Source organism: Mesocricetus auratus, unplaced genomic scaffold (genome assembly GCF_017639785.1).
Source record: "Mesocricetus auratus isolate SY011 unplaced genomic scaffold, BCM_Maur_2.0 Super-Scaffold_100027, whole genome shotgun sequence".
Taxonomy (NCBI): Eukaryota; Metazoa; Chordata; class Mammalia; order Rodentia; family Cricetidae; genus Mesocricetus; species Mesocricetus auratus.
Window position 1 is genome coordinate 18,099,877 of NW_024429208.1, and position 27,704 is coordinate 18,127,580.

Sequence of the window (27,704 nt, forward strand, 5' to 3'; positions counted from 1 at the left end):
GTATACCACAGTGTTTACTACTATACGGTTTTCCTTTTACCAGACTTGTAGGGGCTTTTCTTTCATTACATGGATGAATAAACTCTAAAACAGCAACATTTTGAGCTTATTAGAGTTTACTTGCTCTTTGTCTTTTGCCTAATGAGAATGCATTGCTGATCACATCCACCATAAAGACCACCCTGGAAATCCATCCTTCACAACTAGACATTGTGAAAGCAGGGAACTGATGTGGTTATCAAAGAAAAGAAAATCAGGGAGTGTGTTGCAGTGTTGAGGGCAATGAACCTCCAGATCAAAGAGCCCATATATCACCGAGCACCACAGGACAAAAAATGACCATCTCCAGTCCAGGGCATTGAATCTCCCCCTCCCCCACCTCCACCTCCACCCCCACCAAACCCCAACAAGGACAGAATTCTTAAAGATTTCAGAGACTAAAAGCACATCATGTTCCAATGATTTAGCATCAGAATAACAGTAAAGTTCTAATTAGTGAAATAGAAGCATGAAAGCAATGTGACATCACCCATGATGCCATCTTGTAACTTGGCCCACGTTCTATACTGGTCAAGCCTGTCAATCAGGCGTAAACTTAAAATAATTGAAAAGGAATAAATTTCAAACCCATAAAATATACCAAGTTCACACCTTTATTGGGGCAGATATATTCTGTCAAAGCTAATGGGAGTGGGGGTAGAGCCCATGGGATGTGGGAAATAGGTTATTCCAGCACCAAAGGGAGATGACAAAATTCGCTAGAACCCTGAGGAGACAGCCGGCAGTGGGTCCTGTGGATGGACGGTGCTAACAGAGGTGCTTCTGAAAGTAAAGAATGGAAGTACAGAGATGAGAATAGAATCTGATGCCGTGCAGGGGTGACACTTTCCCAGCCGTGCATATGGTGTAACACATCAAAGAACTCCCTGGGTGCAGACAGTGTGTACCTGTGTACCCACAGCCCTGAGCACCACGACAAATGTACTGGGGACTATGCAAATGAGAACCAAAAAGGCAATTATTAACTCTGGGGGAGAAACAACAACAACAAAGTTTCTATTAGAAGCAACGTACAATAATGGAACCCGGCCCAGCCCAGCAGTAAGAAAAACAGAAAACTTAACGACAGTCATCTTGCTATGTTGAGAAATGGGTGTGGGGGAAGGGACTAAGCTAAAGGAGAAAACTCTCCCTCTTGTAGCACAAGTCGGAGGGTTTAGAGTGATTGTATCTAGAGGGGGGGGGTGTGTGACCACAAGCCACTTGGCTGCTTCCCGTTTAAGATCAGCATTGTTTGATTTTGCAGGCTACGCCTCAAAGACATTTCTGAAATTGTCTTATTTAAAAAGCATCATTTTGGCCGGGCATTGGTGGCGCACACCTTTAATCCCAGCACTCAGGAGGCAGAGGCAGGTGGATCTCTGTGAGTTCCAGGCCAGCCTAGTCTACAGAGTGAGTGCCAGGACAGCCTCCAAAACAATGCAGAGAAACCCTGTCTCGAAAAACAAAACACACACACACAAAAAGCATTAGCATTATTTAACAGTATCTTGTGTAGAAAACTACAAGTTGAACTTCAACTTTGAATGTGCATTGAAAACATGTTTGAGAATGTTGTTTTAGTAAATATTGAAAGAAACCCCACTGGTTCTCTGTTTGACACTGAGAAATATTTCTAATGTGTTTTATTGCTTGTATGTGTGTGTGTGTGTGCGCCTGGTGCCCCAGAAGCAGGTGTTGGAGCCCATGAAATGAGAGTTAGATTGTTGTAAACTACCTATTATATGGGTCCTGGAAACTGAACCTATGTCTTTTGTAAGAACCACTGAGTCATCTCTCCAACTCCTGAGACATATTATATATTAGAACTACTTGTGGGGTAGTTACTACATCTTGACTTATATTTAGTAAGCCTGTTACTGCTTCATGGGAAGTCAACAACCCTCACAATATAATTTTATTCTTATTCTCTCATTTTATCTCAGATTTTGCCTTCTATGCGCACAGTTAATCTCTCTATTTAACACCTAATCTAAGATAGGTGCTGATGCAGTTTAAGATAGTTAGGGTCAGTGGCCTCACGGGCCAATTACTGTCTGGCTGTAGCCATGTCTCTATCTTAACCCATCTTTTGGTTGCTAAGACCCTCTGTTACTAAATAATATTATCTCAAAGGAAGACTTTTCTATAAAAATGCCACAAAAGATAATCCTGTATCTACTTCCTCCTTTTGTGATTCATGGATTTCACTTCTATATTTAACTATTCAAAATCAACCCGCCACCCCCCAGGCAGCAGACAGAGACTATAAAAACCACCAAAATCACTACTACAAGACAAGCTCACCGCTGAAGCTCACTGCCCTCCTTGCTCACATTGTTCTTTAGCCAAAAAAGTCTCAGTGCATGAGATGATGTCATGTTCTCAGGACTCCGGGAGTGCTAGACACTCAATTCTTGGTTCTGTTGTGTCTATTAGAAATAGTCAATAACTGTGTTGGGTACTGTGTAACATTAGCTCTGTTGGCCTCAAGGTTTACTGTAATTATTTTTTTAAGTGGCTGAAATTAGTTTCATCTCTGGAGACATTTTTTTAAAAATCTGTTGAACTCACTGAAGCAGATATTTCATATTCAAGTAAATTAGAATCAAACTAAGAAATAGGTCAAGTTTAAAGAGAAGTCGAAAGAAAAACAATAGCAAAATTTGTGTGCTGTTTACTATACATTAGCATATACATATATATACATATCTCATATAGTTTGTTAGAAATATCTTTTAGGCTAAAAATTCTTGCACTCTTTGTGTGATATTTAGATAATGGTGCTTTCCTGCCTGGGATCCTCAGGTTGAATCACTTGAGCATGTCAGAGATGAAAACAGGAATCTAATCAGAACATTTATTACACCGTAAAGCAATTTTCTGAAAATGTTACTCAGTCCTCTGTCCTCATTACCAGGCGTCTGCTCACAAGGTCAGTGTACAAGTTTACTTTGGCTGAGCCAAGCACAAATACATGAAGGGCCTTCAAGGATTCTGCTGAGGATGCTTCCACGTGGGCAGTGCAGGTGGCATTGATGTAGCTGACCGCCATCCTGCGCTGAAGGACAGGTGAAGAGCAGAGCTGTTGGCCCCTTTGGCCACCTCGGGATTCACTCTGAGAGCAGCCTCTTCTTATTTTATCTCTTTCATAGACCCGCCAAAAAATTTTTTATGGAAATTGGAGAGGTCTGCAGATGAAATTGCTGAAATCTAATTGACTTTTTAAGCCACCATGATTAGCTTTAGATTCCTGACCCTTTGCTGTCAGTTTTAATGGCTTTCTGTTTGTGAAGGGATTTTGAGTATTCAGTTATTGAGTCCCATCCTATTTTCTGTGGGGAAAAGAAAATTCAGCCAATTTCTACAGTCCACAGAGCAAATTAGTGAATCCTAGAACACTTGAATTATTCTCGATTTCTTTTCAAGTTTGGATTCTGCCACGTGTCAGCCGCAAGTCTGTAGGCAAATCATCTACTGATGTAAGAATTAAACATTTTTCTGTCTATAAAGCGAGGGGTTGATATCTGATATCTAAAAACCTGCTGCATTTCTAGAATGGCAGCTCTCAACTGGAAGTGGTTTACGCTCCCACCTACACCACCACGGAACATTTTAGGTCATCACAACTGACAAGGAGCCACTTCTGAAACCCAAGTAGAGGCCACGGGTGCAGCTTGCTGTCCTGCAGGGCAGAAACACTGTAAAGAATTTGCAGCTCAGAAGAGCAACAGAGGCTGGGAGACCCTGCTTCTAAGGTGTAATGAATCCAAAAACATAAAAAATAAACGAAAAAGACATACACATGTGTAAAGGAAGTTTAGGAAATGATTACAAGTCATTTTGATTTTCTATTTTAAGTTTTGTCTATATAGTAATTCTATTTTTATATTTATTCTATATATTATTATATAAATACGTATCTCTCTAATCTTCAAAGAGTCCCTAATTTTCATACATCTAGGTCCATCCTGGACTTCATCGGTTTTATTATTGACTATCCAGAAGGAAGGTTTACCCGACAATGAGAACTAAACTTAGCAGCTGTTAAATACAACACGCATCACAGATGATGAGAAATAGAGCTGAATAGCTCTAATAACTAAATGGCATAGTGAGAATTACAGTGGAAAAGCATAGATTATAATAGAGCATGATAGGATAACTCTATATGGCTGACCTAGGACTCGAGACCCTCCTGCCTCAGCGTGCCAAGTGCTGGGACTACAAGCATGAGCTACCATAGCCAGCCGTCCATATAGTTCTGACATGAATAAGATCTAAAGTGCCAGTGTACGCAGATACTTTGTTGATGGAGGGCCCCAGCTTCCTGATTGACTGGAGTGCTGTTTGTATACCTACTCCACCCTGAGTGACCTCGACTTTCTTATCCTTTCGTTTAACATAGCACAAGCCATATAGAAGAAAAGGGGCACACGTTTCATTGAAGCAAAGCAGAAATACCTTTCGGTGATAAATGAGCAAGCTTTCTACTTTGCCCTCAAAACAGAGAAGCTGGGCTGGAGAGGTGGCTCGGCCATTAGGAGCACATACTGCTCTTGAAGAGGACCAGAGTTCAGTTACCAGCTCCACACTGGGTGGCTCACAACTATACCTGTAACTCCAGCTACAGCCTCTGACTTCTACACATGCCAGCGACCCACAGGGGCATGACCCCCAAACACATGCACAATTTTTAAAAGTAATATATAAACCTTATTTTTAAAGATAGCAAGGAAACTGTTTTTCTTCCTTTATCTTTATTTCATTTTTGAGGCAAGGTCACACTATATGACCCTGACTGACCTACCTCTGACTCCCCAGTGCTATGATTAAGAGCCTCGCCACTCACAGCGACTGTTATCTTTTGATGATACGGGTGAAGCATTAGATACGACAACCATAGTGACAAATGGAGCAGAAATTGTTATTGTGTAGCTCGTTATTATAATAAAGTCTTCATTAAACCAGCTTGAGGAGGGCAGGCAAGGGCAAAGGTGTGTGAAAATGCCGTAACAAAACCCATCCATTGGCATGCTGATTTTAAAACTAATCTTTAAAAGGGGTTTTGTTTTAACTTTATTAAGTAAACTCACTAATTCCTAATATTAAAGAAATATTTGAAAGAAAATCAGTCACCCATCTCATCTACCTAGACATTATACTGTTTTTATTTTTTGCCTGTTTTCCCACGTACTGCAGGGTTGTAACCGCTTCATGGGTGTGGTTGGGATTCTGGGCGGGAGGTGTTTCCACTTCACATGGCATGGCAAACATAAATCCTGTACTAATGGGCTTTTGTGCTGAAGGTATGAAACTAGAGTGAACAAGTTGCCCTTTGGATATGATTATTTTGTAATTATACCCCTCTCCTTTGAAGTAGTTCCATTGGGTCATTACAACATAGGGAATGTTTTCAGCTTCACGGTGATGCATTTATTCTCTGTTCTCATTTTAGATGTGTTTCACACACACACACACACTCTCTCTCTCTCTCTCTCTCTCTCTATATATATATATATATATATGTGTGTGTGTATATATATATATATATATATGGAAATCCGATTTCCCTAGGTAGTAAGAACTGTTGGAAGTGTCAAAAGGCCTCAAAACAAAACAAAAACTCCCCCCCTTTCTTTTCTTCTCTTCCCCCCTCCCCCCACCCGCCCCCTTCCTTCCTTCCCCTGGGGTAGCCCCAAGCATCACCAGCTGGCCTCAGAATCACTTTGTAGCTGAGGACAGCTTCAAGCTTCTGACCCTGCTGCCCTCGCATCCTGCCTGCTGGGATGCTAGGCATGCATCGCCACGCCCTGCTTATTTCATGTTGGGAATGGAGACCGAGACTTCCTGCATGCTCGTGCAGCCCCCTACCAGCTGAGCTACACCCTTAGCCTCACCTTTTCACAGTCCGTCACGGAGGGAAGTCGTCAGGAGCCTGGGGTAGGAACTGAAGCAGAAGCAGAGAGGGGTGCTGCTTGTGGCTTGCTCCCATGTTTTGCTCAGCCTGCTTTCTTGTGTAACTCAGGACCACCCACCCAGGGGTGGCAACACCCACAGTGGGCTGGTGCTTTCCACATCGATCTTTGATCAAGACAAGACACTACAGACCTGCCTGCAGTCAATATGGTGGAGGCATTTTTATCTTTTGAGAATTCTCTTCCTGAATAACTCTGGCTTGTGTAAGGCTGGGAGAAAGAAAAGACAGTCATAAAAAGCATACTTAGTTTACATGTTGATGATCTGCTCAACATAAGACCATTCCAGATGGTCTAGTAGGGCAGAAGCCTAAGACTCACCCTGTCTTCTGGTTTCTTAAAATCCTGCTCCTGTAGCAAACACACATAGAGAAGTCACAACAGCATTCTCGTTCATTTGTGAGGTAAGTCTTCTCTTAATTGCACCAATTAAAAGCACAGCAGCTTGCAATTGGCTAACCTAGTCAATACTCAGGGGCGCTTTAGCTCATTAAAACCAGCCCTAGAAACTGCATTCAAGAGATTGGAGAGGTGGCTCAGCCATTGAGAGGACTCATCTGTTTCAGAGGATCCTAGGTTGGTCCCCAGCATCCACATGGTGCTTACAACCATCTGTAACTCCGGTTCCAGGTGATTCGACACACCGTCTTACTGCCATATGGTGCACAGACAAACATTCAGATAAAACACACATATAAATTAAATAAATAAATGGATGGTAGAAATTGTATGCCAGTCAGGCAGAGGGTAACAAACACAGTGTGTCAATCAGCTTCCCCAGGAAATGTTTATTTCGACTCCAAAGCTAAAAGAGGTTTTAGTCCCTCGATGGTGGATGCTGTCGCTTGGACCTGTGACAAACAAGGTAATCGAGCAGTCCATTCATCTCGTGACACCAACAAGGTTGGGTTCCCCAGGATGGCCTTCAGGGGCACACCAAGTGGCTTCCTTTCATTAGACACCACCTCTTGTAGGCTTGCTAATAGCTCTACAAACTGGAGACGTACATCTTTGAAGGAACGTTTAAGACCCAAGTCATAATATATGTACTTGCATGCTGTTTGCATGTAGGTATGGGGTGGATAAAACAGTCCCAGGAGTATTGAGAGGATTTACGGAAAGAAGAAAGGCAAAGTAAAGAAAAGGACAGACAGTTCTGAGGAAGTGGAGTTTCCTTCAGATAGATGAGCACAACACTTCCTTGACTTTCCTCTCTGGAGTGTCTTGTCCCCATCTTTGTTACTAAGGAAATGCTATCTGGTTAATGGAAAATGAATAGAATGAACTAAGTTTGCCAAGGGTCTTTTTGCATTTCTTGTTGTGTGTGCATGACAGAAGAGAGGTGTGAGTGTAGGGGCCACCTCTGTGAGGTGCGTTCCATCCTTCTTATGTGGAGTGCAGGAGACACCTCTGTGAGGTGCGTTCCATCCTTCTTACGTGGGTACTTACATGAGTGTAGGGCCACCTCTGTGAGGTGCGTTCCATCCTTCTTACGTGGGTACTTACATGAGTGTAAGGCCACCTCTGTGAGGTGCGTTCCATCCTTCTTACGTGGGTACTTACATGAGTGTAAGGCCACCTCTGTGAGGTGCGTTCCATCCTTCTTGCGTGGGTACTTACATGAGTGCAGGGGACACCTCTGTGAGGTGCGTTCCATCCTTCTTACGTGGGTACTTCCGTGAGTGCAGGGACACCTGTGAGGTGCGTTCCATCCTTCTTACGTGGGTACTGAGGAGCAAGCTCAAGTTGCCAGACTTACTTGGAGAGGACCTTTACCCACTGAGCAACTTCATCAGCCCAAAACAATTTCTATATACTTATTTACTTGAGATAGTCTCATTTTGTAGCCCTGACTGGCCTGGAACTCACTCTGTAGAGCAGGCTGACCTTCCCAGTGCTGACGTTAAAGGTGTGTGCCACCTGATACCAGGCTTCAAAAATAATTTTTTGTTTGTTTTTTCTTTTCTTTTTTTTTTTTGGTTTTTACCAGACAGGGTGGCTGTCAGTCCAGCCCGGCCTCACAGAGATCCGCCTACCTCTGCCTACCAAGTGCCGGGATTAAAGGTGTACACCATCATACCTGGCTCCAAAAATAATTTTTAAATGTGTGAAATCCTTTTATTTTAATTGGGAAATGGACTTTAAACTTTTTTGTTGTTGTTTTTTGTTTTGTTTTTGTCTTGTTTTTGTGACAGGGTTTCCCTGTGTAGCTTTGGAGCCTGTCCTGCAACTAGCTATTGTAGACCATGCTGGCCTCGAACTCACAGAGATCTGCCTGCCTCTGCCTCCCAAGTCCTGGACTCTTTAGTGTACCGACACCAACACCACCCAGCACTAAACATTCTTTTTTTCTTAGATATATTTCTTATTTTATGTGGGAATGTTTTGCCATTATGTATGTATATGTACCATCTACATGCTTTGTGCCCATGGAGGGAGGAAGAAGGTGTCAGATCCTCTAGAATTGGAATTGCAGGTGATATACTGTGTGGGTGCTGGGAATTGAACCCTGGTCCTCTACAAGAGCAGTGACTACTCTTAGCCAGTGGACTTTCTCTCCAGCCCCAACTTTAAACGTTCTTACACAATTCAAAACATATGGTAGAAATACAAAACTTACCTAGGGAGTAGAAACAGCGTGTGGTTTAATATAGTATGATATCAGTAACCTAGAGTACTGAATCACGACTTGTGAATTGAAGAGCTGATTCTTCAGGGTAAAATACAAGTGAAAAGAAACACCCAAATGTTTGTAACACCTTTAACTTTGAAGTTTAGAGATGAACCATTATGGATGAGTTTCCATGGTAATGTTATAAGGAGGCAATCAGAAATTCACATGTGTGAGAAGACATAATCAGTGAAAACGCCTTGAGACAAGTATTTTTAGTCTAGCTATAAATAAAACAATGAATCATCCGTATGCTATGCAGACTTAGGGTAAATTTAGATTTTTTTTTCCATTTTATAAAGCTTCATAGTTTAAGGAAGTATGTCTTAGAAGTTCAGATAAATGTCCCCATGAAAGCTGTGTGGTACTGGAGATGCTGTCAGCACTGGCTGTCATGTTTCCACGGCAGTCACGGGCAACCACTGACATTTTAGATGTGGCTAGTGAAAGTAAGGAACTTCATTTTCAGCCTTTCAGTGGTGATGCACACCTTTAATCCCAGCACTCAGGAGGCAGAGGCAGGCAGATCTCTATGAGTTCCAGGCCAGCCTGGTCTATAGAGTAAGTTCTGGGACAATCAGACTACACAGAGAAACCCTGTCTGGAAAGACAATGGAACTGTGTTTTCCTTCTAATTAATTTACATTTAAATAATGGCTTGTGTCTCTTGTGTTGTTAAGATAATAGGAACTAGAGAGCCAGCTTGTGGGTTTAGGGGTGTTTATTGCTCTTGCAGAGGACCTGGTTGACTTCCCAACTCTCAAATGGTGGCTCATTGCCTCTACCTCCAGTCCCAGGGGGGTCAAACAGCCTCTTCTGGCCTCCGAAGGTGCTGCCCCCCTGTAGTACAATACATGATAAAGATGAAATGAAATATACTGTGGTGAACATGCCTTTAGGGATTATTCATTGTCTGAACATTGTTGAATATCAAAAATTCTTTGACTCTTAACTTTTTCCACCTCATTCTAGTTAGAGCTGTTACCATTCCTGACTTAGGTTTGCTTGTTTTAAAACACCGTCTTTCCTTGAAGAGCTTCTCCAAGTCATAAATGCTAAGCCCGAAGAAGCTAGTTTTACTGTTACTAACCAAGAATACTGAACCATAGCTCAGAATTGTGCGTGCTGTTTTCTCTGAAGTTAATCTCATATCCTAAAAAGATAAAAATAAAAACACATCTCAGAGTTTAGTGTAATGCTGAAATGCCTGGAACACAATATGATATAATGGCATACTTTGAAATGCATAAAACCGCAAACTGCATTAGTGTTGCTATAGATGCCATGAAGCAGATGTAAACAGTGTGTGGCATTCTCGGGAGACATCAGCCTCTCCAAATGCTTCTTTATTCGTAAGATATGCGGGGATGCTATTTATATGACAAAATGTTAGCGTGTTTCATAATAAAATGTGTTAACGTGTCCTGTGACAAATATAAGAATATTAAGTATTTGAAAGTCTCTGTTTTCTCGGGTCTCATCACATCTCTGTTAAATAGAGCCAGGGAGCCATAACGGAGCGTTTGCGAAGCTTCAGCATGCATGATTTGACAGCTATCCAAGGTGATGAGCCTGTGGGACAGAGACCCTACCAGACTTTGCCAGAAGCAAAGAGGAAAAGCAAACCAGCCAGTGAGTCAGCAGGTATGCTTATTTGTTATAATGTGCAGGGGCCTATTTTCATAAATGGGCTAGAGGTCAGAGTGGATGCTGCATAATACATAGTACTGGGGACAGAACTCACCTTCTTATTGATATCATTATTGTCAAGGCAGAGTCCTGTATACCCTATGCTGGCCTCAAACTTTCTGTATAGGTGAGGCTGTCTCCAACCTCTTGATCCTCCCGCCTCTACCTCCCCAGTGCTAGGACTATAGGTGGAAGCAACCACATCAGCAGAAGTTACCTAATTTAAGCATATATTTTGGGGGCCTATTATTTTTTGTGTGTTGTTTTCCAGACAGGGTGTCATAGCCCAGGCTTGCTAAGGATGACCATGGACTTGCTGGGCCTCTTGCACCTGGCCCCCTAGGTGTTGGGCTCAGGTGTGCAGCACCACACCTGGTGTAACATAGGGATAGAATTCAGAAGTGTGCACAGGCTTTAAGTCAGACTACTACTTGCCTTTTGCTGTCCAGAGGAATTGTGAAGCTAGAGGGCATGGGTGGTACACACTTTTAGTCTTAGCACTTAGGAGACAGAGGCAGGTGGATCTCTGTGAGCTCAAGTCTAGCCTGGTCTACAGAGCAAGTTCCATGACAACCAAGGCCACACAGAGAAACCTTTAAAAAAAAAAAAAAAAGGAAAGGAAAGAAGAAGGATGGATGGACAGGCGGGCAGGCGGATCGATCATGTAGCTAAAAACAGAGCTGTGGCCTCTTGAGCGGCTGTGAGTTTTTAGGCACTGTGGACATGGTTCACAGCTCACCCCAACTTTAGTTCTGACTGGTCACCAGCATTCTCTGTTCAGACTGGGGATTGACGTCTAAGGAGTTTCATGGGTAAGCACTTTGAGTGCTGTGAACGAGTAAGGACATGGACTCAGATGACAAGTGATGAGTCAAAATCAAACTAAGATTAGTCCAGTGGAAAATGTGTCGAGGTTGCACACTAATTCACAGCTAGCTTGCAGGCATATTCTGCAGGAATGATAAGCCTGTCGTAGCTGCTGTGATTCGTGCCTTTAATGAACTGGCGTGGTCTTGGAAGCAAGTGCGCAAACCCGCAGAGTCCCTCCGTCTTTGTGTCACATCTGCAGCAGTCTTCACTCATGGCCAGGGCGAAAACTAATATGCTGAGGACATTCTCTTTATAACTTAATTAAGAAAATGTATGTGCATTGCCGATTCGCCTGCATGTATGTCTGTGTGAGGGTGTCAGGTCCCATGGAACTGGAGTGACAGTTGTAAGCTGCCATGTGAGTGCTAGGAATTGAACCCAGGTCCTCTGCAGGACATTCTTTATTAAGGTATTATCATTCCTTCAAAAACTAAGTTCTCGCCGGGCATTGGTGGTGCACGCCTTTAATCCCAGCACTCGGGAGGCAGAGGCAGCCTGGTCTACCAAGCGAGTTCCAGGACAGCCTCCAAAGCCACAGGGAAACCCTGTCTCGAAAAACCAAAAAAAAAAAAAAAAAAAAACTAAGTTCTCTTGAGAGGGAGGCTGGAAGTCATCATTTATTTGATGATTGTAATAGCTAATTTTGGTTGGTTGGTTGGTTGGTTGGTTGGTTGGTTGGTTGGTTGGTTTTGTTTTTTCAAGACAGGGTCTCTCTGTGTAACAGCCCTGGCTTTCCTAGAACTCTCTTTATAGACCAGGCTGGCTTTGAACTCATAGAGATCCTCCTACTTCTGCTTCCTAAGTGTTGGGATTAAAGGCAGGCACCACCACCACCCGGCTGCTAATTTTTAAAATAAAGTGACAGCCCCTCCTTTTTTTCCTTTTGTCTTTTTTAAAGACCAAGTTTTGTAATGTAGCCCAGGCTGGCCTTGAACTCTTGACAATTCTCTTGCTTCAGCTTCCCAGATGTTAGCTTCTGAACCTAGCCATAGCTCCTCTTCAAAAGTGAAAGGCTGGGGCTGGAGAGGTGACATTGGCTAAGAGTGCACACTGCTCTTAGAAAGAACCCCAGGTTCAATTCCCAGCGTTTATTCACAGCTAACTCCAACTCCTCTGCCCTCCATGGGACTGAACTACATACCCATACCCATGCACAGATATGTATGTGTATATACACAAATTAAGAACAGTGTCTGGAAGGTTGTGCTCAAACTGACCCCTGGTTAAAGTAATGCTTTCAAGAATGAAGACCTGAGGCTGGGCTGTGACTCAGTTGGTAGAGTACTTGCCTAGCATACAGAAAGCCCTGGGTTCCGTCCCCAGCAGTTCATAAATAGGGCTTGGTGGTACACACCTGTAATCCAAGCACACAGCTTTGGAAAGAGTGGAAGCAGGAAAGATCAGAAGTTCAAGGCCATCCTCAACTGCCTAGCAATTTTTGACCAGCCTGGGCTACAGGAGACCCTGTGTCAAAATGTGGAAAAACACATCTCACATCCTGAAGAAGACAAGAGAAACCATCAGAAATGATCTCATTATCTGGGCAGAGTGGTGCACACCTTTAATCCCAGCACTCTGGAGACAGAGGCAGGCGGATCTCTGAGTTCAAGGGCAGCCTGGTCTCACTCTGTAGAGTGGGTTGCAGACTAGCCAGAGCTATACGCGGATACCCTGTCAGAAGATGGAGGAAGGGGAGGAGGGAGGAAGGGAGACAAAGAAAGAGGGGAGGAGGGGGAGGGGGAGAAAAAAAACAAGAAAGTTCCCCTTGTCAATTATAAAACCCCCAGTTTTGTATAACAATCACAGTGCTCAGAATGTGAGGTAACTGAGCTCAGCAGAGTAATTCTGTTCAGGGTCTCATGCAGCTGTGCTCCTACAACAGCTGGGGCTGGAGCCACACACCCAAACAAGAGCTCGCATGCACGCGTCCCTGTCAGAGCTTGGAAAAGGCAAGCAGCAGGTGTTAATCTGTGTGTCCTCTCTGTGTGGACTCTCTCAGGGGAACTGGAGTCACCTGGCAGCTGCAGTCCCCACATCCAGTGTCCCACAAGACGCTGGCAGAAATCCCACTCGGTGCTTTCACGACACTATTGGTGGTGATTTGTTGAGGCGGCTACAAAAGCCTAGAAAGGTTGGGGGTGGGTGGGGTGGGGAAGTAATGGTCCAGCCTCTTGGACTTTCTGTGAGCTTAAAATAAACTGATCATCTTGGATGACAGTCTGCCAGACAGGCGTTCAGAGATGTGAAGCCTTTCCAGTGTCTGTGCATACTGGAGAATCCAGAGGGTGTTACAAAGGTTAGCGCTGTCCAGCTCTGTGTGCTGGGGCTTCTGCTTGTACGTCTGTGTGTGTTCTGTTGTTCGGTTGGGAGGTGTTGTTGTTTGTTTGTTTGTTTAGTTTTGATCCATGACTCATACGCAAAATCAGAAATAACAAAATGGTCTTATTTTGATTTTTGCTTTTGTTTTGTTGGTTTTTGCTTTGTTTTTTGAAAAAGATTATTTCTCTGTGTAACAGCCCTGGCTGTCCTGGAACTTGTTCTGTAGACCAGGCTGGCCTCAAACTCACGGAGATCCGCCTGCCTCTGCCTCCTGAATGCTGGGATTAAAGGGGTGCTCTACAACTTCCTGGCTAACACCTTATTTTGGAAAAAAATTAAATAATACAGTGGAAAACTCTCTAGAAGTGATAACCTCTAAATTATTTTCTGCTTTATTTTCTTCATTATACAAGAATGATTTTTTAAACAAATACTTGACAGCTTAAATGGGGAACAATTTAAATTCCGCAAAAGCCTGCTCCCCAGGACATATAATGGTCCCGTGGCTGTCAGCATCAACAAGGCCCAGCTGGGTGAGTAGAGGAGCTTGCCACCAAGCATGATGGCTTAGTTACATGTCTAGGACCCAAGTGGTGGAAGGCAAAACCCACCTCCTGCAGACTGACCGCGAACAGCATACATGTCTACACATGACTTTCATGCTTAGTAAGTAAATGTAACTTTTTTTTGAGAAAACAGAGGAATAGAGAGATGATTTCATTGTTAAGAGCAAATACAACTCTTTCTGAGAATCCCAGTTTAGTCCAGCACCCATGTTAGTCAGTTAACGGCCTCCCGTAACTCCTGCTCCAATGGATTTGGTACCCTCCTCCAGCCTCTCTGGACACCTGTACTTCATGCACGCACCCACACAGAGACACACACACACATAATGAAAATTAAAATAATCCTTAAAAGAAAATAACATAAATTCCTTCAAAATACCCCCTGGCACCTCTCCAAAGAGAGGGAACATGGCTTCATTTTACGCTAAATGAGGAGCATCTCCCTGTCTTCCTTGGATTTCCTCCCATCAGCCTCTGCTGCCCCAGCCCTCCACATTCACCCTCCCTTCAGCCTGGAATGAGCTGCTTTTGACTACTACAGGAAAACAAAGGATTCTGGCCAAAATAATGCCTGACTCTGCTTCCAAATCCTTCTTGATTTCAAGCCTAGATGTTTGGCAGTCAAAAATTGTTCTCGCCTAATATATAATTAAAGTCATTTATGTTATTATGAGAGTAAAAAGCGTATTAGCAACTGCTCACAGTTTGCATTGTAAATCTCAAATTATTTGTGTCCTGGGCAAGCTGACTAATAGACATTTATTCCACGTCATTTTTCCTGACAGAAAAATTCATCCCTGCTTCCTCCTGGACCTTATCTTTATTAGAGAGGGATTTGAAACTTCTTGGGACCATGTAATTGCACACACACATCCCCGCTCCTCTGTCTTCACTACTTTAGACTGACCCTTGTCTGGCTTTCGCCAGGAGCCACAGGTTTGGGTTCTCAAGGTCTTCGTCATCCTCCCCCAGGGCTTGTTGGAGATGCTCACATCTACCCCACCCTAGGCCTGCTGAATCACAAGCTTCCAGGGGTGGAGCCCAGCTATATGTACTGACAAGTTATCCCGATGAGGCAAGCTAGTATCTGGGGACCTTCCCTTCAGCGATGGCGTGCTGCTCTTGCTCCTGGATTCTTGCATAGCAAACAAAAATAAGTATTTACAGGTCCACATAACAGCCTGTTAGCTGGCCCCAAGGTCCCTGGCTGGTCTTGGCCCTGAGTATTTCCTCTGGCATCTGTCTTATGGCCTGTGGTCTCTGTCAACTGAAATCTCCCAGGCTTGACCGGCACTGTAATCATGCCCCAGTGACCTCACCTTTCTAATTATAGCCCCTTTGCATCTTTCCTGCAATCCCCTGTAATTCCCAGTGTTGACCAACAATGTGACAAGTGGGGGAGGCACTTGGGTTTTAACTAAAGTCAAAAGCACAAGTGACAACCTAAAACACAACATTTGGTTTTTGTACAATTTGTGTGAGGGCAAAAAAGAAACTTCATAGTATAAATGGTGGTTTTTCTCTGGGTTTCCTTGATTTTTTTTTTTTCCTTTTTAGCAGGGTGTGGGTATTAGCTTCACTGTTTAGAAAATTTTAGGAGATGGGGGGACGTTGTTGGTGTTTGGACTTGGCTTGTTTGTTTGTTTTGTTCTTTCTCTGTGTAATTCTGACTGTCCTGGAACTCATTCTGTAGACCAGGCTAGCTTCAAACTCAGAGTACCGCCTGCCTCTGCCCTCCCAAGTGCTGGCATTAAAGCAGTATGGTATGTGCTACCACCGCCAGGCTGAGTTCGGCTCTTTAAGTCTTTAGATATTATTATTGTGCACTTAGAAGTCAAAGGAAAACTTTGGAGTCATTCTGTCATTCTGTCTTTTTGTGTGTCTTCTTGGACTCGGGCTAAGTCACCTTACCAGCCCTGTTTTGACATGGGGTCTCACCTTTAACACAGGCAGACCTTAAAGACACATCAGCCCTTCTCTGCTTCCTGAGTTAACGTTACCCATGTGTATAATGCCAGACTGTGTAGCGTGTGTTTCTCTGTCACTCTCACCGCATTCCCTTGAGTCAGGCTCTCTCCCTCAACCTGGGATGCATGTGTTTTTGCTACGCTGACAGCATGGAAACCCCAGAGATTCTCTTGTCTCTATCTGGGCACACCTCACAGGCATACATACACACACAGCACTGGAGTTTCAACAGTTTGGAGGACCATGCCCAGATTCTACTTGAATTCTAGGATCTGAACCCAGCTCCTTATGCTTGTACAAGTGTTCTCACCCACTGAGCTGGCTCCCCAGCCCTCTGGCCTTTGTTGTTGTTGTTGTTGGGTTTTTTTTGTTGTTTTGTTTTTGTTTTTTGAGATAGGGTTTCTTTGTAGCTTTGGAGGCTGTCCTGGAACTCACTCTGTAGACCAGGCTGGCCTCGAACTCACAGAGATCCGCCTTCTTCTACCTCCAGAGTGCTAGGATTAAAGGCATGCACCACCAACGCCCAGCCCTGGCTTTTTTTTTTTTTTTCCAGTTTAAATTTAGATAAGAAACGAGGTTGCTTCACAAGTCAGTTCCAGGTCCCTCTCCCATTCCCTCCCCTCCTCCCATGCCCTCCCCCCAACCCCCTTCCCCCGTTATCCCCCCTGGCTTATTTTTTTTAAATAGAAATATTCACAATAAGAATGGGCTGCTGGCCACGGTGCCATCACTGTGAATTGCAGTCTAGCCTGAGCTACAGAACAAGATTTATCTCCAAAAATGAATAAGGCAAATAAGTAAAGCCCGATCAGCGAGAAGTTCATGGAGGAAATGAGTCTTGTGATCTTTATCTACAGTAGTGCACAAGGCAAAAGTTCACTGAGAAGGTCCAGGAGCACCTTTTCATATGAGCAAGAAGAGAGACCCCCAGATAGACCCTCATGCCAGCCATACGAAGGGCAGGCTAACCAGTGTCCTCTGTCAAAAACATGCTGTTCTTGACCATTTGTTCAGCCTACGGAGTTCCCCTGAAAGATGGGAACGAGCAAACGGATGAAGAAGCAGAGGGGCCGTTCTCAGATGATGAGATGGTGACTCACAAGGGACTACGACGAACCCAGAGCATGAAGTCTGTCAAGACCGTCAAAGGCCGGAAGGAGGTCAGTGTGCATTGGGTAATTGTTTTCATAATAATCTGTGTGAGGGTTTTCCTTCTACTTTGTCATTAAATGCATTAAATGACCAGTGAGCGAAGGATTCAAATGAGAGGGCAGCATTGTAGTTAAAATTCTTTATTAAAAGCAGGTGTGTGCCAGGCGGTGGTGGCACACGCCTTTGATTCCAGCACTCAGGAGGCAGAGGCAGGCGGATCTCCGTGTGTTCAAGACCAGCCTAGTCTACAAAAGCTAGTTTCAGGACAGGCTCCAAAGCTACACAGAGGAACCCTGTCTCGAAAAACCAAACCAGACAAACAAAAAAACAAGTGTGTTAGGGATCTCTGGGACATTTTTCCCCATGGAAATTTTGAAATAGCAATGTTCTTATTTTGTTCTCTACATAGAAAGCAGCATTCCCACCTAGCAAAACCCATAGTTACTGTGAATATCTGTTGCTGTCCTGTACATAAGCAAGAAAAACTGCTAACAGAATTGACTATATAGTTTTGCTTTCAGCAAGCCATACATGATGACTAAATAGTAGACATTTACCTGTAGTCACACGGTGTCATTGTGCTGAGGCTCACTGACTGACATTGTGCTCAGCAAAATGTAAATAAGTCAGTGTTTTCATCTGTGATTGGGAATGTCCTGTGTATGCATACACCCATCATGTCACCAGCTACATTTCTGTGGGTGTTCTTAGTAAGGCTGTAACTTGCAAAAGCGTTGCTTTGATGGTTGGTTGGTTGGTTGGTTGGTTGGTTGGTTGGTTGGTTGGTTGGTTGGGGTGCTGTACTGGCATTTGAACCAAGGACCCCATGAAGGCTATGGAATCACTATATTTCTGAGATTCATTCCCAGCACATTTTCTTTTGAGACAAGGTCTCAATAAGTTGCCCAGACTGGCCCAGAGCTCTTTCGGTGGCCCAGGTAGATCTTGAACTTACAGTCCTCCTGCCTGGCCTCCCCCAAAAACTGATTTTTTTTTATGTCAGAAGAGTAAAACAATTACTATGACGATGAATTATTAAAACCTACCTAGTTTTAAAAAGTAATCAGTCTGTTTAGTTTTGCTTGTTTTAGTTTAGGTCAGTTTTAACTAGTATACGAAGTAACATTTCCTTATGGCATTTTAATGCATAGTTATTTTTGGTTACCTTTTGTTTTATTTTCTTTTGGGGTTTTGTGTTCTTGTTGGTTTGTTTGTTTGTTTGTTTCCTGACAGGGTTTCTCTATGTAATAGTCCTGGCTATCCTGGATCTCGCTTTGTAGACCATACTGGCCTCAAACTCACCAACATTTGCCTGCCTCTTCCACCCCTACACTCCTGGGTTACCTATTGTTAATACTAATACTTTTCTTTCTTCAGGTGCGGTATGGCTCACTAAAATACAAAGTGAAGAAGAGACCACAGGTGTATTTCTAGTGTCTACACCTCACCTATCTCAAGACAAATAATCCTAGCAGATCAGCTTCATTTTCTAACTCGATGTGTTCAGGACTTAACACTTTAAATCTTCCCATTGTGGCAATGACAGGATTTACATTAATAACTTTAAATAGTTCGTGTTTCTTTAACGATGACTTTTAGATATGAACTGCTAAATGTAGTTATGTGAGGTTTATTAATGTACACGTATAGACAGTGGTTACAGAAAATCATGTTATCTTATGTCTTCAACAGCATTGAGTGTCTGCGATCTGAGGATAAAACATAGACCCAGGGTATACTTGAAAAGTCTCTGTTTCAGGGTGCACCTTGCCCTTCTGGTGTCGCATTTGTTTACGCCCATCCGTGCCACCCGCATCTGTCACAAGAGAGTAGTGACAGCCACTGAGCAGCCAGTGTTGTGACAAAGACATACTCTGTAAAGTGGTGACATGTCCTTTACATAAGCCTTGGAAGCTTTCCACCATGAGCTAAAAGTTTTTGAAACAGATATTTGAAAACCAGGTGTCCACATAGCACTTTCCTGGCTGGTTTTGCACACTTGGAAATTGTTTACTTATTTTGCACCTGTACATTTACTTTAGATTTTATTGATGCTGTCTTTTTTGTTGTCTGTGATACTCTGACGTGTCAAAACTATGCCTTGAAGTGCATCATCTCCCTTTCCCGTGTCCTTGTACCATTTATTAAATTCACTTGATTTGTAGTAGGGACACATGGCTGAGTTAAATTTGTACTTTTTGTTTGCTTTTTGAGATGAGGTCTCTTGTAGCCCAAGGGTGGTCTTGAACTCCTGATCGTCTTCCTTCCGGCTTCCACCTCACAGTTGCTGGGATAACACCTGACTAACCATTTTTTAATTATATTCTTTACAAATAAGAAGTTATTAACGTCAACTAATTTCTACAGTTGAATTTGATGTGTGTAGAAAACAGTCAAGACCAGTGTAGCACTTAGTTTTTTCTCCGTTTGTTTTTGGTTGTTTTGGGGGGGATTAGAGACAGGGTTTCTTTGTGTAGCCTTGGTTGTCCTGTAACTCGCTCTGTAAACCATGCTAGCTTGGAACTCACAGAGATCCACCTGACTCTGCCTCCCAAGTGCTGGGATTAAAGGCTCATGCCCACCACTGCCCGACTGCGCTTTTCTGACTCATGAAATTGCCCAATGACCACACCCCATTCTCAAGCTTGGCAGAGGCAGATGCTGGCTTACGGACCTGGCAGTGACTAAAATCATTTGAATCTTTTTCTTTTATTCCCTGAAGCTGAGTGTCAAACATAGTTGATGCTATATGGCACAGGATCCCAGAAATAGACCTCCTTTCTAATCTAAGAGATTTAGAGGGGTTGAACTCAGAGTCTCTTCTCAGCTTGCCCTACTGACTGCATTCGTGTGTATTTGAGTTGATGGATAACCAAAATCTCAATAATCAAACAATGTTTACTTGGGGGTGTATGAGTGTCATTCATGCATGACCTGTTGATGCCACTCTGAATATTTCCTAAACTGACTCACATTCTTAACGTGTAACACCAAGTGAAAATTCAGTTTTTTCCCAAATTTAATCTTACATCTCCATCTGCTTTGCTTTGACTCACAGCCTCATTGTTAGTCGAAGGATTCTCTAACTTCTATTCAATCATCTATAAAATCACATAATAAATTACTGGAAAGAGTGTTATTTATTTTTCCTGGACGTGTCCTGCTCTGTACAAATGCCATGCTGCATGCTTGGTTTCCCGGGCAGAGGCAGTGTGGCCTGATAAGGCAATTGGATAAGTAAGTTACTCTGTCTCCACGGGGACTGGTTGGCACCATTTTATCTTTTAGAAGTCCAGTCTCAGTATTAAACCTGCCCTTTGGAGCTGATAGACAGACACCATGCTTGACATAGGCAAGTTCAATCTGAGAATCAAAGAAAAAAAAATTTAGTTAAATTTACCCATCCTTTTTTTTTTTTTTTTGGTTTTTTATGAGACAGGGTTTCTCTGTATTGTTTTGGAGGCTATCGGTCCAGCCTGGCCTCGAACTCACAGAGATCCGCCTGCCTCTGCCTCCCGAGTGCTGGGATTAAAGGGGCGTGCGCCACCACCGCCCGGCTTAAACTTACCCATCCTTTAAGGGGTTCATATACTATGTTTTCTCTTTCGATTTTTTTTTTTTTGGCTATTTTGTTTTGTGAGACAGAGTTTCATTGTGTAGCCCTGGCTATCCTGGAACTTACTATGTAGGCCAGGCTGGCCTCAAGCTAACAAAGATCCACCTGCCTCTGCCTCCTAGGTGCTGACATTAAAGGTGTGTGCCACCAGGCCCAGCTTATTTTGTTTTGAGACAAAGTCTCACTCTGGCCAGCCTGAAACTCACTATGTAGCCCAGGCTAGCCTTAAATTTATGGACACTCTTCGTGCTTCAGCCTTCTAAGTGCTGAGATTACAGGTATGTACCACCATGCCCTACTTTTTTAAATTGGGAGAATTATTACCTTGTAGAATCAAAATGCTCTAAACAGAGACACCGCCTGGCTCAGAACTAACGCTGGCCGCCCTATTCACTCCCTTCTCATTCCCAGCCCCTGCTTGGGCATATCGCTGCCACTGACTTGCTTGATGCACTTGATGTCATCTATCCTGCCTCTTATGCTTTGGTTCTGTCCCCACAGTCACGGTGTCACAGCACACCCTTTCTTTCCTTTGAACTTTGTATACTGAGCTACAGGAGTTTCTTTGTTTCTTTAAGTTGGAGCAGGTCATGTTGTTTGTTTCTCTGCCTTTGAGTCTGCTGATTTTTTGTTTGTTTTTGTTTTTTGTTTTTCAAGACAAGGTTTCTCTGTATTATTTCGGAGGCTGTCCTGGAACTTGCTCTGTAGACCAGGCTGGCCTCGAACTCACAGAGATCTGCCTGCCTCTGCCTCCCGAGTGCTGGGATTAAAGGTGTGAGCCACCAACGCCCCGCTGATGATTTTTTTTAAAGACATGTAAATGTATTCATAGACCATAGTGCCTTGACTTAACCCCACTGCTTAAGCATAAGAACTGACATAGTCTATATGTCTCTCTCTCTCCCTCTTCCTTTCTGGCATTTAAGGGAGCCATACGTACAGCTGGAGAGATAGCTTAGTGTTTTCAGATTGCATACTGCTCTTACAGAGGACCCAGGTTCAGTTCTTAGATCCAGGATATAGGATACCCTCTTCTGATTTCCAGCGGCACCTGCATGCACAGATATACATGCAAACACATAATTTAATTTTTTTTAAAAATTGTGAAAAACAAAAGGGAACCAGAAATAAGCTGATTGCTAACTGAGCAATTACATAAAGACACTTCACTTCCCTGCCCCAGGTCCCACCCACACATATCACTGTGTGTTTTAGATGGCTAAAAACATGAGACCCTGCCACCACTGCTGGTAAGAAACACTTCGCTAACAGGAATGGAGCAGAACTACCTGCTTGTGTGTTTTCAGGGATCTTACTCCATGTGTTACCACCAAAGACTTCCACAGTGTTATAACACATGTAAATGCTCTAAAATTCTGTCAAACATTGGTTAAATATATTGTCTTTCTTTTCTGTGCTTTTGGGGACATGCCTGAACCTTTATGGTATTACTAGAATGTCTTATATTAACTGTTTTTTTTTAATTGGACTAGGCTAACTTTTCATTTAGTGTCTTCCACTAGGAAAACTAAGGTGATCTCCATAGATCTAAATATAGAAATATAAGTACAAATTCCAAAGCTGTTTCTTCTGTCCTCTCCGTTTTGGGTTGATTTATTTGTGAAACAGGTAAATTTTGAGAAGATTGTTGCTTTGTGATTTGTAGTATTTCTTAAACATACCTTAAGATTAAAGTTTTCTGAAAAGAAAGTATCTTTTTCCCTAAGTACTTTTAAGACGTAGTCTTGTAGGGGTGTTGTATGTCAACCCTTGACTCTGACTTAACAGTTTTTCTTCTAATATTTTTGTAACTCTGTGTACTTTAATACTTTAAGCCAAAATAACTTTATAAATTCCTTTGTTAAAACTATCCTCAAGCCCTATACATGGGTGACTCAGCAAGTGTATTTTGGGAATTTTTACAATAAAGTAAACTCATTATATTAGTGGCAGTTGGGTATTTCTTTATGTGTCCGTAGCATACATGTGTTGAACTCCATGAATGTTCCTTATTATTCAGCATGTCTTGATTCAGTAACAGACAACATATATGTCCTTCAGATTGCCGCTGGCAGAACAAATCATGACTGTTGTTACTTTCTGCGAAGCTGGTCAAAGGCTGAGGGAAGGCATCCTGGAGAGTGAAGTCTGGATGCTAGACAGAGATGCAGGGAAGGCAGCACAGGAATTCTGTCACAACGGATTGACTGGCTGTCTCCAGCATAGAGTCTTAACAGAAAATTCAGATTTCTGTATCCTAGAAGTGTTCGGGAGTTCTGTCTGTTTGAGAGTCTGTTTGTCTGCTTCACATTTAAAGATAAATCCTGTCTTAAGAGCTCCCTTGCATTGCTTCATTATGATAAGCAATATGTATTAAAGTGTTTTCAGATAGCATTGAAAATGGAGTTGCAGTTTTTAGCCTCATTATGAGGCATATGCTTGCCATGACCAAACAGGGCTATAAATTTAAATAGAAATTCAAAAGAACACAGCGAACTTATGAAGTACTTCATTGGTGTTTGTTTTTGCCTTGGGGTTTTATTTTTCCCTTGAAGTAGTTAACTGTTCTTACAAAGATCTGTGGAGCAAAACCACCTCAGAGACATGTTGTTCCTGGAAAATACTCTGCTCTTTTACCTGCTCAATAATATATGCTAGTCTTGAAGCCTTCTCTGAATGTCCTAGAGCAGGTAATATTTTAAAATTCCTTTTTAAGATGGAACAGGCCTTCAATCCCAACACTGGAGGCAGAGGTTGGGTGATGTCTGAGTTCAAAGCCAATCTGGTTTTCCAAGTTCCAGGCCAGCCAAGACTACATAGAGAAATCCTGTCTAAATAAAAATTGCTTAAAGGACAACTCTAGCTAGGCAGTGATGTCACACACTTTTAAGCCCAGCAGTTGAGAGGCAGAGGCTGGACCAAAAAAAAAAAAAAAAAAAAAAGTCGTGCACCACCACCACCCAGTTTCTATGGCTAACTAGTGTGGCTGCTAGGATTAAAGGTGTGTACCACCAGTGCCTGGCCTCAATAGCTGTGGCTAACTTGGCATTCTGATCTTCAGGCAAGCTCCATTAGATGGTAAACAAAATATCACCACATGAGTGAGGAGAGACTATGACTGGATTGTTTTCTGCTGTGATGTACCATCTCAAACTACTGGAGAGAGGTTGGGTTAATCATCAATGCCACACCTGATTTAAGTTACTCGGAATTTGAGAGATAAAAAAGGTCATGGTTCCACCAGGAATCAGGAGTAGATAACCTGCATTAGTCAGAGTTCACTAGAAAAACACTAATATTAGAAAAAGAAAGCGATCAATGACTCGATTGTTTGGTTGATTTTAAATAACTGGCTCATGCAATTCCGAAGGCTGGCAAAACCAAATTTTGCAAGGCAGCCCAGTAGGCTGGAAGGCAATGGAAGAATCTTTTTTTTAGAGTGCAGGTACATGTTGCTGACCACAAGCAAGTGCATCTCTATGAGCTCCAGGCCAACCTGGTCTACATAGCAAATTCAAGGTCTTCCAGGGATTTATAGTGAGATGCTGCCTCAAAATAGAAAGAGAGAGACAGGCAGACAGATAGACAGAGACAGACAGAGATAAGAATGGAAGCAATAGGGAGAGGAAGGATGGATAGAAAGAGAAGACACTTTACTAGTGTTAATGGGTATGGTGGCCTAGCCAAATTGACATAGATAAAAGTAGCCATCACAATATCCTTATAATTAAATTTAAAAATGTAACTCCCCCTCAAAATAAGGCCATTCACTATTTCTGTATGTAGAAACTAGATGTCTTACTCGTGCTGTCTTACACAAAGGGGGATGCTGTAGCTTACGTGGAAAAAGGACACATCCCAGCTCCTGATGCCCCTTCCTTTCTAGCTGTCAGTCAGCAGCACCATCCCTCCTTCACAAACCCATCAACTAACCCCAATAAAGAACCTCCAGGCCCGATGGTTGTGGACTTCGGTTCATTACCTTATACTTACTTTGGGGGATCACACTGAAAAAGAAAAGTTAACCTAGACATGATTTTATAAATATTAACGAAGTTTCAGATATTTATCGGAAGATTAAGTGGAGTCAGCTGTTACATTCAGTCATTGATTTGGCTCTTAGCTTCAGTGAGGAGAGAGAAGATGCTTTTAAATTGAATAGGAAAAATAATTTACCGACAATGACGGCCTAAGACCAAACAGGAAGCGTTTGATGAGAGGATGTGGCTACTGAGAGGACCATCCTCTTCAGGAAGTGTTTTCCTTCCTCCAGGCCCTCCCGCCAGCGTTTGTTCCTGGCCTCGCTCCCTTCAAACCACACCTTGTAAACCCTTTTATGGGCTCCGTTCCCGACACCAAGAATTCCTGGTGTTCCTCCATACCCGGTTTCAACTAATAAAACACACACACACACACACACACACACACACACACACACACACACACACACACACACGATCCAACGCCGTTTCACACGGGATTAACTTTATTCAGTCTTTAAATTGAAACTACAGTCGGGACATACAGCAGACGACAGTTTCCATATGCTATGTTCTAGGAAAGTAGAGCTGTGTTATTTATAGTTTACAACATGCTGTATAAAATTCAAGCTAGCAAAGAGGCTCCCAGGAAGGGAAATGAGACAAAGACAAGACAAAGAGCCCCGTTTTGCAATAGCCTGAGAAGACGCCTGTAAACCCACACCCAAGTTTAATATTTACCATTAAGCGATGTGCAGAGGTATTGTGTATACTTTAGAATAACTTAAAAGTTAAGACGGATGCTGAAGAGTGAGAAGGGGGATAGTGTATCAGGGGGAAAATGTACTTCAGAAAAAGCAAAGCTGAATTGTCAGTAAGGGTTGATCACCCCCAAGTGCAGAGTAAGGTCACATGACAGCGGGTTGATCTTTGACCCAACTGTCTCCAAGCACGTCTGACAGCAGCGAGGAATAATTGCTTCCTCATTTAGATTAGACAATGTGCTCTCTGCAAGCGGCACTCCTCTAAATAGATTGAAGAGAGTAATTGAAGCAAGTTATACTGGGAAGCGAGTGACCGATTCCTCCCGGTGTGAGCGCGGAGAGAGCCTCGGTAACCCCTTCAGTAAGGCCTTCATCCTGTTCCTATTTAGGGACCCCGCAGGGCAGCGGTGCTGAGTGTCTTGCAGCTAGCCGCCTTTATTGTTTAGACTTGGGGGGAAGGTCACATGCCCTCTTTGACAGAGAGGTTTATGGACTCTCTAATTAGCTACACCCTCCACCCGACAGACAGTTGGCCACCTTCCAAGAACGAGGGTTTGGTAGCCACTGCTGAAGGAGAAAACAAGGTTATTTACCCCTTGTGACTGTAGTTCTTGGCACAAGCTTACCCTTTACACTCAGACGCGCTTGCCTTTGTTTCAACTTGCATTTGGAATTCGGAGTAGGGCGTCGAGGGAAACGAGGCTATATATTTCGTGCTACACAACACACAGGTTGGCCTCAGACCCTTCTCACTATTCCAGGGCCTCATGCAAAAAGAAGGGTAAAAGAATCGTTCTTGCACATGCCCACCCTCAAGCTCAGAAAAGGAAGTTAAATTCGCAACATCTACAAAATAACGACAGTTGTACGTTGGGGCAGTTGGAAGTCCCAACGGTAAAACGTGATTGGGTTTAGCTATTACTGGAGTGCCCGGAATATATTTGGCTTATCCCTGTTCTGTCGGGTCTGCGGGATGGTAGATTAAGCCGATAGAAATGCTTTGGGGCTGATTCAAACCAGATGCTCCGAGCGCAGCCCAGCGTTAGGCAAGGCTGCCCCCTCCCTCGGCAGTCCGCCAACGCAGCCAAACCCGCCTGTTCTTCACCAGATACCTCGGCCATAAAAAGCTTTCAAGTCCCCATTGTTATTCCAGGCACATTCCAGGGGGATTGAGTCACAGGACTTTCTCCCGGTTTGAACTGCCAGTTTAGGGTGGACCAGATCCCCAACTTCCAATGTGGAATCCACTTCTGGTCAAAAGGCTCTTTAGGGTAGCCTTCCTCCCCTCCACCCACCCATATGGAACTCTCTGGCGCACCGCTGGAGTCCCAGTGCCAGCTCCGGGGTTCGGCAGATGGAAGATACTGGATTTATCTTGTAGGAATAAGTTTCCTGTGCTGGTCTGAGAAGCTCAGAGAGGTGCCAGGGGGCTGGACTGGAAACGTCTACGCTATCCCAATTTAGGTCAAGCGTGCGGGAGAGTCAGTGGGCCCACGCCGGAAGCTGGACTTGAGATTCCCCCAGTTTTAAAGTCAGTTCACAGGGAAAAGTCCCAGGCCCTCCCACGCTTCAACCCAGACTCGCCGGCCGCCTGCCCAAGACTGGGAGCGCGCACAGCTGGCGGCCTGAGAGCTACATCTGGAGTGCTAACCCCCGCACCCAGATGTTCCAGGGCCGGGGGCGGGGCTCCCGGAGAGGCGGTCCCTCCCTCTCGCAGCCGGGTTCCAGATGCCTGAGACGCTCGGCATCCCACCTCCGGGAGCAATCTGAACCGGTCCGGCCCCTGGGGTGGGAAGTAACTGGAGCTGCCCTGGAGAGGTTGAGGGTGATGGCGTCGTGCCAGTAAGCTGCCATGGAGACCAGCCCACTGCGTGGGATTTAACAACCCTAGTTCCCCAGGAGGTGATGGCAGAGGGAGGGGCCAGCAGGGACGCTTGGGAAGGGGGGGGGGGAGGACACGCAGTTGATGGGTTGAGGCCAAAGCGGAGTCCCTCCTCCTCTTGCACTCTTGTTCCTGCTTCAAAGGCAGACCTCTCTGGTCCCGGGCGTAGTCTGCTCCTGCTGGACCTCCAGCACCCAAAGAGGGAGGAGC

At 43.8% G+C, this 27,704-nt stretch overlaps 1 protein-coding gene across 2 annotated transcripts in view; it reads left to right on the plus strand.

Moving 5' to 3' along the window:
* Reep3 (receptor accessory protein 3) overlaps window positions 1-20,627 on the plus strand; it is a 71,066-nt gene extending 50,439 nt beyond the window's left edge. For both annotated transcript variants that reach the window (XM_040732199.1, XM_040732197.1), the window contains exons 6-8: window positions 10,188-10,332; window positions 17,115-17,260; window positions 18,630-20,627. In XM_040732199.1, the coding sequence (XP_040588133.1) occupies window positions 10,188-10,332; window positions 17,115-17,260; window positions 18,630-18,686 (348 nt within the window). In that variant the 3' untranslated portion in view covers window positions 18,687-20,627. The remainder of the gene's footprint in view (window positions 1-10,187; window positions 10,333-17,114; window positions 17,261-18,629) is intronic.
* The last annotated feature ends 7,077 nt before the right edge of the window (window positions 20,628-27,704 follow it).